Genomic DNA, 15,113 nt, shown 5'->3' with positions numbered 1-15,113 from the left:
GGCATAGAAAGAGAAAAAGAAGAGTCTAAGAGTACAATATAAAATATGAATGACAACAAAACTTGCAGTTGAAAATAAGCAAACAAAATAGCGCAAAGCTAAAAGTCATTCCATAACATAATCTCCATGCCATTTAGGTGACCTTACAGATCTGTCACTCCGTTTAACCGTGGGCATGTTGATTTCCTTGTTGGAATCGTCAAACAACTTGCTACCACCATTTTGTTCCCAATATGGAACAACTCTATCCATGCGCCACATTCTGCCATCGGCCATGGTAGCCACATTTTTCTTGACATCTTTAATCCTTGCAGGACCGTAGTATTTGTTGTACTTGTTTGGGATAATGTCAGGTCTTTTGCAAAAACCCGCTGACCTACTTTCAAGTCACGTGGTTTGGCTTCCCATCTGAGATCATATTCTTGTTTGTATTTCTCTTGATGGCGCTCAATCTTTTCCTTGGTTAACTGACCATCCCATACAAATTAATTATCTTCAAATAGCCAATTTGGTGTAAGTTTGGATCCAGGTTTGCACCCTCTTAAAAGACAAAAAGGGGAATAACCAGTCACACTGTTGGGCGTAACGTGATAGGAGCATATCATGTCCTTGATCACTTAAAAAATGGGTTTGTTTGCAACCATCACTAATTGTAAAGTGTCTTTAATCATCCTATTACAGCGTTCCACCAAACCATTGGCCTGTGGACAATATAAGGGAGTGAAAACTTGTTTTATGGCCAGACTGGCCAGGAAGACTCATTGCCTCAGGAACCAACTGCACTCTGTTGTCAGTAATGAGTGTGTGGGGCACACCTTCACTAGAAAATGCATCAGAAAGGAAAAGTTTTATAGCTTTGGTGTCCACCTTGTTGACAAACTTTAGAGTAATCCATTTAGAGAAGTAGTCCACTAAAGCTATAATGAACCATTCTTGTAGACCAGCTATCTGTAGAGGACCTATGATGTCCAAGCCTATTTTCTCCCATGCTTTAATGGGAACTTGTACTGGTTCTAATGGTGTTCTCCTAGTGCTTTTAGTTTTATCGCTGAGACCACATGCATGGCACCCCTTGACTAATTCCTCAATGAGAGTATCCATGCTGGGGAACCATTACCCTGAACGGAGTTTACTCTTGGTTAGGTTTCTACCTAGATGGCCTTCATGGGCTATCTCACAGATGCGTTGTCTGAGCTCTACAGGGGGAACTACCTTGTCAGACTTATACACGTTAGTTCCTGCAAAAGACAGTTCATCCCTAGCATTCTTAAATGGTTGGAACTCATGAGGAAGATCAGTACACTTCTTAGGCCAACCATTAGTGATGTTTCTATAACTGTTTTTAAAGTAATGTCCCTTGACATGAGGTTTTACCACTCTTCCTCAAAGTGGCAGGAATGGTCACTTGTAACACTTCGAATTCATCTATATTTTCTTCCATATGCTATTGAGAGGTAAATGAGAAAGACAGTTGGCAACCTGGTTCTTATTGCCTGGAACATACTCAAATAGTTAAAATTTTATAGGGACACCAACCACTTGCCAATCCTGGGTGTAGTTTTCTCAATATCCTGAGAAGAAAATAAAGACACTAAGGGCTTGTGGTCAGTCCTGAGTGCAAACGGTATGCCCCATAGAAAATATTTAAAGTGATTAGTTGCCCAAAAACAAGATAAAGCCTCCTTTTCAATAGTGGAATAGTTAACCTCCGCATCTTTGAGTGTCCTGGAAGCAAAAGCTATGTTTTTTTCTTTGCCCTCTTGCATTTGAGACAGGGTGGCACCAATTTCTCTGTTACTGACATCAGTTGTAAGGAACGTGTCTTTCGTACTGTCAAAATTCCCAATACATGGTGCTGTGGCAATAGCTTTTTTGAGCCTAACAAATGTAGAGTTGTGTATAGGTAACCACTCCAATGTATTTTCTTTCTTAAGTAGGTCTGAGAATTTTTAAATAAATTTGGACATATATTCAGCCAAACCCAGGAAAGATTTGATCTCTTCTTTGTTAGAAGGAACAGGAGCTTTTACCACAGTCTCTATGAGATTCATCTTGGGTTTCATGCCCTCACTGGACAAGGTGTGTCCCAGAAACTCAACAGATGGTACTCCTATCTTGCACTTGTTTTTCTTAATAGTGAAACTTGCTTCACTAAGTTTGGTACACATTTCCTCAAGTTATAATTATGTTAATCTTCATCAGAACCATAAATAAGAATGTCATCTTGGAAACAGATAGATTTGTCTACATCCCCCAAAACATGTTGCATTATTCTCTGGAGGACAGACCAAAAGGCATTCTTAGAAAGTTTTAGGTGCCGAAGGGCATGGTGAAAGCTGTGAGAATTTGTGAACCAGGGTGCAAAGTGACTTGATGATATGCTGAAGTGAGGTCTAATACCGAAAAGTATTTGGCACCATTTATTACAGATAACATTTCATTAATCTTTGGAAGCGGGTACCTGTCTAACCAAATGTTGGCGTTTACACTTCTCAAGTCCACACACATGCATATAACATTGCTCTCTTTTTTAGAAGTTATTACAATGGGAGCCAACCATTCTGAACTTTCCATCGCCTGAATAATGCCCAGCTTTTCAAGTTTTTCCAGCTCTTTTTTTTTAACGGATCTTGCATCACCAGGGGAAATTACCTGGTTTTATGTGCAATTGGGACAGCATCGTTTTTGAGTTTTATTTTGTGCATGTAGTTTTTTAGAAAACCAAACATTTTAGTAAACACCTCTGGGAACTCATCACAAATCCCTTTTCCTGTTAAGGGTCTATCAATTAGTAATACCTGTTCAACATTGTTGGGATCAAGGATGATACCTAAATCTTTCTGGTGCATACACCATATTAAGTTACTTCCCTTTTCCGTGATGTAGACCTGCCCAAATGTATGTCTGTCCTTAAAAATGATGCGCATATTAACCATCCCTTTTAAAGGAATGGGGTCCTTGTTGTACCCCCCTGGATGTACATCAGGTTTTTCAGAATTGTATTCAGCTTCATTAAATACGTTTTGGAAAGTGTCTAATTGTATTAGGGTGTAAGGGGAACAGGAGTCTGCAAAAGCCTTCACTTTCTTGCCATCCAATTGTATATCACAAACAGGATAACTAACCTTTTCTTCTACCCCTTGACCATGAACTTGAAAGATAAAAAATATCTGCAGAATGAGTGGCTTGATCATGAACGACATGTACATCCTAGCTCACATCTTTAGAACTGCACATTTTAGAAAAATGCCCCACTCTATTACATTTTCTACAGTTCACACCTCTGGCAGGACACCCGGGGAAGTTTGCTAGATGATTAGCATTACCACATCAGTAACTTCTGAAATTTTCTTTTTTAAACTTAGGTTTAACAGTGTCTCTGCTCACTACTTTTAAAATTTCCTCATCTTCTTTAATTACATTGACATTGTTCACCTGATTCAGAGTCTTTGTTGATTTTAATTTCTTTTACACAATAAGCGGTGTGCTCAATACCTTTAGCTATGGTTACAGCCTCATCCAAATCTGGGTTTCGAGTTCACAACCTTTCTTGCACCTTGTGATCGTTAGTGCAATGGACCAATTGATCCCTGATAAGGGAATTTGTCAGTGCACCAAATTCACAAGTGGCAGAAAGCCCTCTCAAAGCGGCTATGTATGAGGTCACTTTTTCATTCTTGACTTGAATCCTTTGAAAAAATGTGTGTCTTTCTAATACAACTTTAACTTTACCTTTGAACCTTTGAAATGAGAACCCAATCTTCTTAACGTGGCAGTGAAAACACCAATATCTCCCTCATCATCCTCCCCTTTAGCATCAGATAGATCTTCATAAACTTTCCTCGCATGAACACCCAAATTATGTAACAATATATGTTGTTTTCTAACTGATAACATTTCTCCTCCAATGGCAATTATATAGAAATGAAGAATTTTGACCCACCTATCCCATGGTATCTAAGGATCCCCTTCCCCATTTAAAAATGGGGGTGGTTGACTCATATTAGCAACCGACATATTAGCAAAGGACTAACTAGAGATGAGGTATAATGGGTGGAACACTGTAAAATGTGAGGAGAAGATTAAAAGGCTGCTGAAGGCAGAGATGCTGAGCCTATCAGCGTGGCAACAATGGGGAGATAAAAATCACAGAAATACTGCAGGCAATCACAGGAACTGTGCCTGTCCGTGTGATAGTCTGAAAATGCTGCAGGCGGTAAGGCTGAGCCTATCAGCGTATGAACTCCCAGATAGGATGGAACATGAATAAGAACTGAAGTGTGATAGTCCGAAAATGCTGCAGGTGGTGAGGCTGAGCCTGTCAGCGTATGAACTCCCAGACAGGATGGAACATGAATAAGAACTGAAGGCAAGCTAGGCTTGTCAGCGGGTGAAGATTATTCCACTTACTTGTGGTTGAAGGAGCCTGGAGGACTGGATACTTACTGGTAAACTTGCTCCAATGTGGAAGGCGATTACACGCTGAGGAGCACTGCGAAGGCAATGCTTGTCAAAACAGCACTTCTCTAGGGGCGAACTCTGGCTCTGGAGGGAGTGCGTGAAGACAGGCAGCTCCCCGGCATGCATCGATGAGGAGACGCTCCTCAGCACACTTGCGCGCCTTTCCTGAGGGAAACACAGTGGGGGCTACGTTAAGGCAACGAGGTAAGGAGACGCCCAGGAGTATGCACAGAAGCTGGAACACTGCCCCAGGCGGAAACAGTCCACTGGACACGCCTCTCACACGCCGTTACACTACTTTGGAGGCAGCACCAAAAAGAAAAGCCCGGGGGCATGCACCGATGCCGGGACACTGCACCAGGCGGAAGCTTGAGGCGAGCTGGAGGGGAAGTAGATATTGAAATGGTAGAACGCCTCCGGGAGTGCAGGTGGTCAGTCAAAACAGAAGAGCGCAGTGAAAGAAATGCACCTTTCCAGAGCAGCAGAAAAATAAACGAAAGGAAAGTCCACAGTACTGCAACTCTAAGACGCTCTGTACAACGATGGTGGAGAGTAATGAGGAGCAGAGAAGAAACGAAGTATGCTGGCAAGAACAGGGGTGAGGAACCACAGCTGCCCCCTACACAGCAACATGAGGTTCAGTCGTTGCCAAATTGTTAAAATGAATCCAAAGAAGCAGTTGAACTGAAGAAAGAACATGAGTTTATTACGAAAGACGGTTCCTCAGAATGCCTAGCCTAACTCTCCTCTGGTAGGAATGCCAGCATTCTATGCTGCACTCCTGCTAACATTCTAAGAAGGAACCATAACATGGGGAGGAAAATGGAGCGTACATGGAGCAAGAGGGTACACATACCGTTCAGGAAATAGACAAAGATAGGAGGAAAATTATAACATAAACCTTTTGAAATTTGCTCTGAAAAATGAATGGTGCACATACTCCAATGTTATGGACATTCACTTCCCAATACTGCAAGATTTTGAGTTGTGTGTGCTCCTTTTTAGGTCTCGCTGAAGCAATGCGTAAGCATTGTTCGGCGAGATTCTAGTAAGGCTTCCGAAAAGTTTCCCCAAACTGCGGATTAGACACAGTTCATATGAGCCAGGCGAGTGCACATCAAAAACCATCGGCCTCGGCATCAGACTTTAAAGGATTGTGCTCCCCGCCCCTCCGCTTCAAACTTCAAAGGAATGCGCTCCCCCGCCCCGCCACAGCAATGCCGAGAGCTTGTTGCTTTATTGCTCTCACTTGAGGCCTTGTTCTGGCAAGTTTAAAACATCTTTAAGAAAATACAATACATTTACTCCATTTGCGTCCCGTCCATGTTAAACACACAATTTTATTTTTCTAATTAAACGTTCTCGGCAGCCATATGCAAATCTGTATTGGTCCTGCTTCAGTATGAACAGCATAACATGAATTGTCAGGCCATTCCCACCCTGAGCTAGAAAACACCCATGGAAGGCTAATTTCACCCTCACTGGGCCGTCTTAGTGAGGTAATGTAACATCTTAGTAAAGGATATCAAAAGGGGGGAGTGAAGAGGTGGTGCCGCGCGGCACCGAGGTGGGCAAATCCTCCTCTTCTGAAAGTATAGATAATCAACAGAGACCACCTCATATGAAGTTAGTATATATTCCGATGTTGGTGGAATACACTCAGTGTGTTAAAATACCCCTCACACACCAAAAGGGCCCTTGGTGTCATGCTTCATCATCGGGGTCTTCCAGCCCCGCTGCGGGACGGGGCAGTGCTGCGACAAGCGACTACGCTGGAGCACCTTTTATTTGTGTGGGTACTATGTGAGTGAATGGAGTGAGTGTCAGTGGGGTCAGGAGTGAAGATGAAAGTGAGGTTAAAAAATACCTGGCCAAGTGGTAGAAAAAACTATTTAATAGGCACTGGCTGGTATTGTTAAAAGGGGTGATGCGGAGAGGTAAAGCAAGTTACTGGGCTTACTCTCCTGTGTGGGTCAACATGTTTCGGGGCGCCATGCCCCTTCGTCAGGACCGGGTGTAGATCCCCCTGTCACTCACTAATGTTATCCCACAATTAATGGGTGGAAATAAATACAATAATTATCAATGTGTATAAATATGTTACATAAATATACGTGTTTAAGCTCTATCAGAATTGCTGAAGTAATACGCTTAGTAAACAAGGGAGTCAATGCCCCATGAGCCAAGGCTGGGCGAAGGGTAATTGAGGGTCCAATCAACCCCCAGCACCACGGTGCTTCCTCCTTCGTCAGTGGCTTCCGTGATAATCAGCTTATTACTTCAGCAATTCTGATAGAGCTTAAACACGTATATTTATGTAACATATTTATACACATTGATAATTATTGTATTTACAATACCAGCCAGTGCCTATTAAATAGTTTTTTCTACCACTTGGCCAGGTATTTTTTAACCTCACTTTCATCTTCACTCCTGACCCCACTGACACTCACTCCATTCACTCACATAGTACCCACACAAATAAAAGGTGCTCCAGCGTAGTCGCTTGTCGCAGCACTGCCCCGTCCCGCAGCGGGGCGGGAAGACCCCGATGATGAAGCATGACACCAAGGGCCCTTTTGGTGTGTGAGGGGTATTTTAACACACTGAGTGTATTCCACCAACATCGGAATATATACTAACTTCATATGAGGTGGTCTCTGTTGATTTATCTATAATGTAACATCTTAGTCACTCCTTCCTCTCTTCATGCTCTCTCATTTGTTCTCACATCCTTTCTCTCTCTCCCTCCTCTCCCCTTCCTCCCTCTCACCCTCACCCTCACACACCCTCTAACCCCCCTTACCCACCCTCACCCTCACACACCCTCACAACCTCACTCTCACACACACCCTCACCCTCACACCCCCTCACCCTCACACCCCCACACCCCTCACCCTCACACCCCCTCACCCTCACACCCCCTCACCCTCACACCCCCTCACCCCCTCACTCTCACACCCCTCACTCTCACACACCACACACCCTCACTCACCCTCACACACCCTCTCACCCACTCACCCTCACCCACCCTCTCACCCTCACATACCCTCTCACCCTCACACACCCTCTCAACCTCACATCCCCTTACCCTCACACCCCTTCACCCCCACATCCCCTCACCCTCACATCCCCTCACCCACCCTCACACTCCTTCACCCTCACCCCCTCACACCCCCTCCCACCCCTCACCCTCACACACACCCTCACCCTCACTCACCCTCTCACCTACCCTCTCACCGTCCCACACCCTCTCACCCTCACACACCCTTTTACCCTCACACACCCTTTCACCCTCACACCCTCTCACCCTCACACACCCTCTAACCCTCACACCCCCTCACCCCCACACACCCCCCCTCACCTCACCCCCCTCACCCCCTCACTCACCCTCACACCCCCTCACTCACCCTCACACCCCCTCACCCCATCACCCTCACCCCGTCACCCTCACCCCTGTCACCCTCACCCCCCCACCCTCTCACCCCCTCACCCCCACAACCCTACACCCTCCCCCTCACACACCCTCACACACCCTCACACCCCCTCACCCTCCCTCACACACCCTCACTCACCCTCACACCCCCTCACCCACCCTCACACACCCTCACACACCCTCACACACACTCACACACCCTCACACACCCTCACTCACCCTCACCCCCTCACCCTCACACACCCTCACCCTCACACACCCTCACTCTCACACACCCTCACCCTCACACCCCCTCACCCTCACTCACCCTCACACACCCTCACCAGCATAGCACACCTTCTCACCCTCACCCCCCCTCACCCCCTCACCACCACACACCCCCTCACCCTCACACACCCTCACCCTCACACACCCTCACCCTCCCTCACCCCCCTCACCCTCACTCACCCTCACTCACCCTCACTCACCCTCACTCCCCCTCACCCCCCCTCACCCTTACACCCCCTCACCCCATCACCCTCACCCCCCTCACCCCATCACCCTCACCCCCCTCACCCCTCACCCTCACACCCTCTCACCCCCACACCGTCACAACCCTACACCCTCCCCCTCACACACCCTCCCCCTTACACCCCCTCACCCTCACACACCCTCACTCACCTTCACCCTCACACCCCCTCACACCCTCACACACCCTCACACACCCTCACACCCCTCACCCTCACACACCCTCACTCACCCTCACACCCCCCACCCTCACCCTCACACACCCTCACACACCCTCACACACCCTCACCCACCCTCACTCTCACTCACCCTCACACACCCTCACCAGCATAGCATAACAAAACATAGCATAGCATAACAAAGCACAGCATAGCATAGCATAACAACAAAAAAGCATAGGCTAGCAAAACATAGCATAACAAAAAGCATAGGATAGCAAAACAAAACATAGCATAACAAAACGAAGCATAACAAAACGAAGCATAACAAAACGAAGCATAACAAAACAAAGCATAACAAAACAAAGCATAGCAAAACATAGCATAGTATAACAAAACATAGCATAGCATAACAAAACATAGCAGAACAAAACATAGCATAACATAAAACATAGCATAACATGACAAAACAAAGCATAGCATAACAAAAAGCATAGCATAACAAAACCTAGCATAACCAAACATAGCATAGCATAGCCTAACAAAACACAACAAAACATAGCATAACAAAACACAACACAACATAGCATAGCATAACAAAACACAACATAGCATAACAAAACAATGCTTAGCATAGCATAGCAAAACAAAGCTTAGCATAACAAAGCATAGCATAACAAAGCATAGCATAACAAAACAAAGCAAAGCATAGCATAATAAAACACAACAAAGCATAGCATAGCAAAACATAGCATAGCATAACAAAACATAGCATAGCATAACAAAACATAGCACAGCATAACAAAACATAGCATAACATAACATAAAAATCATAGCAAAACAAAACAGCATAGTTTAACAAAACATAGAATAGCATAACAAAACACAGCAAGACAAAACTTAGCATAACATAACAAAACAAAGTATAGCATAACAAAACATAGCATAACAAAACAGCAAAACACAACAAAGCATAGCATAACATAACAAAACACAACAAAACATAGCATGCATAACAAAACACAACATAGCATAGCATAACAAAATAAAGCATAGCAAAGCAAAGCTTAGCATAACAAAACATAGCATAACAAAGCATAGCATAGCATAACGTAGCATAGCAAAGCAAAGCAAAACACAACAAAACATAGCATAGCACGACAAAACACAACAAAACATAGCATTCATAACAAAACCTAGCATAGCAAAACACAACAAAACATAGCATAACAAAACACAACACAGCATAGCATAACAAAACAAAGCTTAGTATAGCATAACAAAACAAAGCTTAGCATAGAAAGCATAACAAAACATAGCATAACAAAGCATAGCATAACAAAACATAGCATAGCAAAGCATAGCATAATAAAACACAACAAAACATAGCATAGCATAACAAAACATAGCAAAGCATTTCAAAACACAACAAAACCTTGCATGCCACAACAAAACATAGCATAGCATAGCAAAACAATGCATAGGATAGCAAATCTAAACATAGCATAACAAAACAAAGCATAGGATAGCAAAACATAGCATAGCAAAACAAAACATAGGATAGCAATACAAAACATAGCATAGCATACAGCATCATTCAGCACCACCACAGCATCACTCAGGGGCACCACAGCATCACTGAACGCCACAGCATCACTGAACGCCACAGCATCACTCGTTCGCCATCCCAACATCACTCAGCGCCACCACAACATCAATCTGTGCAACCATTCAACAACACCTGGTTCAAATATGTTCTCTCAATGTTTCAAGCTTTATTACAAATGTAACAAAAAGATGTTAATATTTCACTTCTGTTCTTGGATTTTCGTCACAATAAAATACACTGAACATAATCTTCACAAAAGTTATTTACAAAAGTTTAAGCTATTGCTATTCTAAATTACAATAACTTTTATTTAAGTATTAATTATTTAAAAAAATTAAAAGCCATTGTTATTTGTAATATCAATACATGTAAGTCACGTAAATACTACACATATTGCATTACAAATGCTATAGGTGTCACATTTGCGAAAGTTATAACTATTGGCATTGTAAATGACAAAGATATTCATTTTGCTATTTTCAAAAACAAAACATAAATAAAAAATGTAATTTACAATACTAATAACTCAAACTTTCCTATTGCATTGCAAATGCTTGTTTACTTCTGTTGTTGTATACTCCTTGGGCATCCAGTGGTGTCTCTTCGTCCACATTGTCATTTTAAGGATATTCTAGTCCTGGTGCAAGAAATATTTTGGGGGCCCTGTTTGGAACAAATTTGAATTTCATTACCCATGTTTTGCTGATTCAGACCGTATGCTGCCTAACAAGGTTGAATTATCTGTTAAAGATCAAGATACAAAAGATTTGTAGAAGTGAGCTAGAGAAAAAGTTCACTTTCCCTGGGGGCCCCTTGGAAGGTAGGGGCCCACTTTGTCCAATCATCCAAAAATGTTCTGTTCATCAGTGACTGTCCACAGAGTTATCCTAAAGCTCAGCTTGTAATTTTAGTGTCATACTGAAACAAATCCCTAAGGCATGCAATGGCGAATTCACAGTGTAAATAACAATGCTCTAAAATGGTAAGTCTTTCACATAAAATGTGTTCTAAAATATAAGTTGGTGTGCCTTTCTGTCACTTTGAGTATATAGTCTGGAAATCTGTTGCTCCATAATTTTTTTGTAAGGTGCATTGCCATCCTGAAATGTTTTGTCATTTTCATATTCATTTTCTTAACCAGTATAATGATGACTTCTTTGCTTTACTGCAGATCCACGGTTGCCAGATCCTGGAAAATGTTCACAAGCATAGCTGTGGAGGTCTGCCGCCTGTACGTAGTGCCCTGGAAAAGTAAGGGTTCATTTGTCTTTACACTATAACATATAATACATGTATTGCAGATGCCTGAGCTATTACATATTGAGCACAAATTTTAAACAAGAATGTATCTAAAAGCCTAAGATTTGGGTAATTAATAAAAAGAAGCTGGACGATTTGACTAGAAAAGGCAAGATGCTATGATTTCTGTTTAAGTATTTTCAAGATTGTAAGGCGTTAAGTCTCTTTATGTCTTTATAAAGAGAGCATGGAAGACAATAGAAATGCTTAAAGATTTTGAGCTGGCCTCTTTTAATAAATGTATTTAGTAAATAAATGAAGAAAAATAGAATCATAAAAGCGGAAATCCTAAATCAGGCTCAGTGCAGTGGCTTGGTATATCATACATTGGTTTGTGTATCATAGTAGTGTTGAAGCAAGATTGGGGTAAAAGGCTTCATGATATGATTGGAGTAATCCATTCAATCAGTCAATCAGGGAATTGTAAGTGCACTACTCACCTGTGATGGTCTCAAGGCGCTGGCTGGTATGCAGTTCCGTTCAGTCGAATAGCAAGGTCTTGAGTGTCTTCCCGAAGATGTTCAGAGAGGGGGCTTGTCTGATGTCAATCAGGAGCTCGTTCCAGGTCTTGGCCACGATGTAAGAGAAGGCCCTTCCGCCTGTTCTGGGTCTGCTGATGCTTGGGGTTTTTCGGCGAGGTCGGAGGATCGGAGGTTTCTCTTGGGTGCATGGAAGGAGATTCTCTGGTTGAGGTATTGGGGTCCGGTGTTGTGGAGACATTTGTAGGCGTGGGTAAGTATCTTGAAGGTTATTCTCTTCACGACGGGGAGCAAGTGGAGGCCTCGTAGGTGTTGGGTGATGTACTGTTGCTGAGGGATGCCGAGGACGAGTCTGGTTGCGGTGTTCCGTATGGTCTACAGTTTGCAGTGTAGGCACTTGTTGATTCCGGCTTAGGGGGCTTTTCGTAGTCTAGTATGCTGTTTATGAGTTTGTGGGTGACGTTTTTTCTTGATTCGGAGGGGATCCATTTGAAAGATTTGTGAAGGATGCGGTGGGTGTTAAAGCAGGTGGAGGTGACTGTGTTTTCCTGTCGAGTCATGGAAAGGGAGGAGTAGAGTATGATGCAGAGGTTCTGGGCGTGGTCGGTGGGGGTTGGCGGGCTGCCGAGGGCAGCAGGACACCAGGTGCTGTCCCAGGCTGTGGGGGAGGGTCCCAGGACGAGACCCTCTGTCTTCTCCAAGCTGAGCTTCAGGCAGCTTCTGCACATCCAGAATGCAGCATTCTTCACACCGTCGTGAAAGCTGAGTCTGGTGGTGACGGGGTCTTTTGTGAGGGAGAGGATGAGCTGGGTGTCGTCGTTGTAGGAGACTATGTTGAGTCCGTGCTGTCTGACTATGGCGGTGAGGGGACGCATGAAGATGTTAAAGAGCGTTGGGTTGAGTGATGATCCTTAGGGCACTCCGCAGTTGATCTCTGTGGGTTCTGAGAGGAAGGGTGGCAGACTGATTCTTTGGGTCCTGCCGGTGAGGAAGGAGCGGAGCCATTCAAGGGCGGTTCCGCGTATGCCGGCGTCGTGGAGTCTGGTGGCGAGTGTGCAGTGGGAGATGGTGTCGAGGGCTGCAGAGAGGTTGAGTAGGATTAGGGCCGTGGTGTGGCCTTGGTCGAGGAGGGTGCGGATTTCATCTGTGGCAGCGAGTAGGGTGGTCTTAGTGCCATGGTTGCTGTGGAATCTGGATTGGGAGGGGTCGAGGATGGCGTTCTCTCCAATGAATTTCGTAAGTTGAGCATTGATGGTCTTCTCGGTGACTTTGACCCTGAAGGGAAAGAGGGAGATGGGTCGATAGTTCTTGAGATCCGAAGGGTCTGCCGAGGGCTTCTTGAGCAGGGGCTTCACTTCTTCGCATTTCCAGTCGTCAGGGAGGTGCCAGTTTTGAAGGTGGTGTTGATGGTGTGTCGTAGTTTCGGTGCCATTGCGGCGGCGGCTCTGTTGAAGGTGTCCGAAGGGCAGGGGTCAGTGGGTGCTCCTGATTGGATGCCTTTCATGGTTAATTTGGTGTCTTCGGTTGTGGTTTGGGTCTAGGCGGAGATGGTGGGTTAGTTGGCGTTGGTTGAAGGGGGGGTGGTTTCGGAGTCCGGGGTTCAGTAGTTGAAATTGTCGTAGACGGACTTGATTTTCAGATAGAACTAGGAGTTGAGCTTGTTGCAGAGATCCTGTTAAGGGGTGATGTCTTTGGCCTCATTTGGGGGTTTGGTGAATTCTTGGAAGATGCTGAAGAGTTCTTTCGAGTTACCGGCGTTGGCGGAGATCTTGTTCTGGATGAAGGTTTGTCTCGTTCATATGATGAGCTAGTGGTATTATGTCATGGAGTTCTTGTATGTGGTGCCGTCTTTCGGCGTTTTGCTGTTTCGCCAAATCTTCTCTAGACATCTGCAGGTGCACCTGTATGACTGGAGATCGGCGGTGAACCAGGTGGCTTTACTGTGGCGTAGACTGTTAGGGTTGCGGAGGGGGGCTAGTTCGTCTGCAAAGTTGGAGATCCATCTGTGTAGTTCTTTGGCAGCAAGGTTGGCGTCGGCTGAAGTAGAGGGGGCATCGCGGTTGAGGGTGGAGATGAGGTGCTCCTTGGTGAATTTGCTCCAGTTCCTTTGTGGTGGATGGGGTGCAGGTTTGGGGGCGGTGGGTTTGTAGGCGCGGAAGTGTACACCGTGGTGGTCCGTCCAGAGGGGTTCCGTGGTGTGCCTGAAGTGGATGTTGTCACCTCCTGCGAAGATGGGGTCGAGGTTGTGTCCTGCCTTGTAGGTGGGGGTGGTGACTAGCTGTTTCAGTCTGAGGTTTGTGAGGTTGTCCAGGAGGGTGGAGGAGTTGGGGTAGTTGAGGATAGCAAGGTGGAAGTTAAGGTCTTCGATGAGTATGTAGTCAGGGGAGGCAAAGGTAGTGGCGAATGCAGTTCGTAGTCCGGGGGGCCTGTAGGCGAGCGTGCCACGTAGTATGGATCTGGGGTTGGTCTGTATCTGGAAGCGGAGGTGCTCAGTGGTGGACGGGGAGTCGCTCGTAGCGGAGGTGGTGAGTTGGAGGGAGCTCTTCTGTTCGATGGCGAGTCCTCCACCTGGGCAGTTGGGGCGGTCTTTCCTCTGGATCTTGTATCTGTCAGGGATGGTGGTGTCGATGTCGGGCGGAGGCGGCTTTGGTCCAGGTTTCTGTGAAAAAGGCGACATTTTGCGAGAGGGTGTCGAGGAGGTTCCATATCTCTATGGCGTGTTTGTGCAGGGAGCGCACGTTGAGGAGATGCATTTCAGGACTTCGGTGGTGTTGGCGTCCTATTTTGGGATGGTGTCCGTGGGATTGCAGAGGGTGGTGAAGGTCTGGTGGCAGTGACGGCAGGAGAACTGGCTGTGGGTGGTGGTCGGCGTGGACAGCTTGCAGTTGTTGTTTCTGGGGTTGAGTGCGAGGAGGGCAGCTGAGTCATAGCGGTGGATGCTCGGAGATCCAGGGTCCCTTGTGCTGGTCGCGGTCGGGTCACGGACTGGTGCAGACAGGCTTGCCTTGGGCACGCCCGCCTGCTTCGTGGCTTCACAGCGGCTGCCATTAACTAGTGAAGGTGAGAGGGAAGCTCAGCGTGGAGGCAGGAGCGGGGACAGCATGGGGGAGGGGCCACAGGGGAGCAGCAGCGGGGAAAAAGGGCAACAGGGGAACAGCAGAGTC

General features: G+C 45.5%; 1 protein-coding gene across 1 annotated transcript in view; it reads left to right on the top strand.

Moving 5' to 3' along the window:
• TUBGCP4 (tubulin gamma complex component 4) overlaps window positions 1–15,113 on the top strand; it is a 380,747-nt gene that overhangs the window by 74,871 nt on the left and 290,763 nt on the right. Inside the window, exon 6 of the mRNA XM_078683319.1 lies at window positions 11,343–11,422. Within this exon, the coding sequence (XP_078539445.1) occupies window positions 11,343–11,422 (80 nt within the window). The remainder of the gene's footprint in view (window positions 1–11,342; window positions 11,423–15,113) is intronic.

Source organism: Lissotriton helveticus, chromosome 3_1, assembly GCF_964261635.1.
Source record: "Lissotriton helveticus chromosome 3_1, aLisHel1.1, whole genome shotgun sequence".
NCBI lineage: Eukaryota > Metazoa > Chordata > Amphibia > Caudata > Salamandridae > Lissotriton > Lissotriton helveticus.
This window is presented reverse-complemented; position numbering and strand designations above follow the sequence as displayed.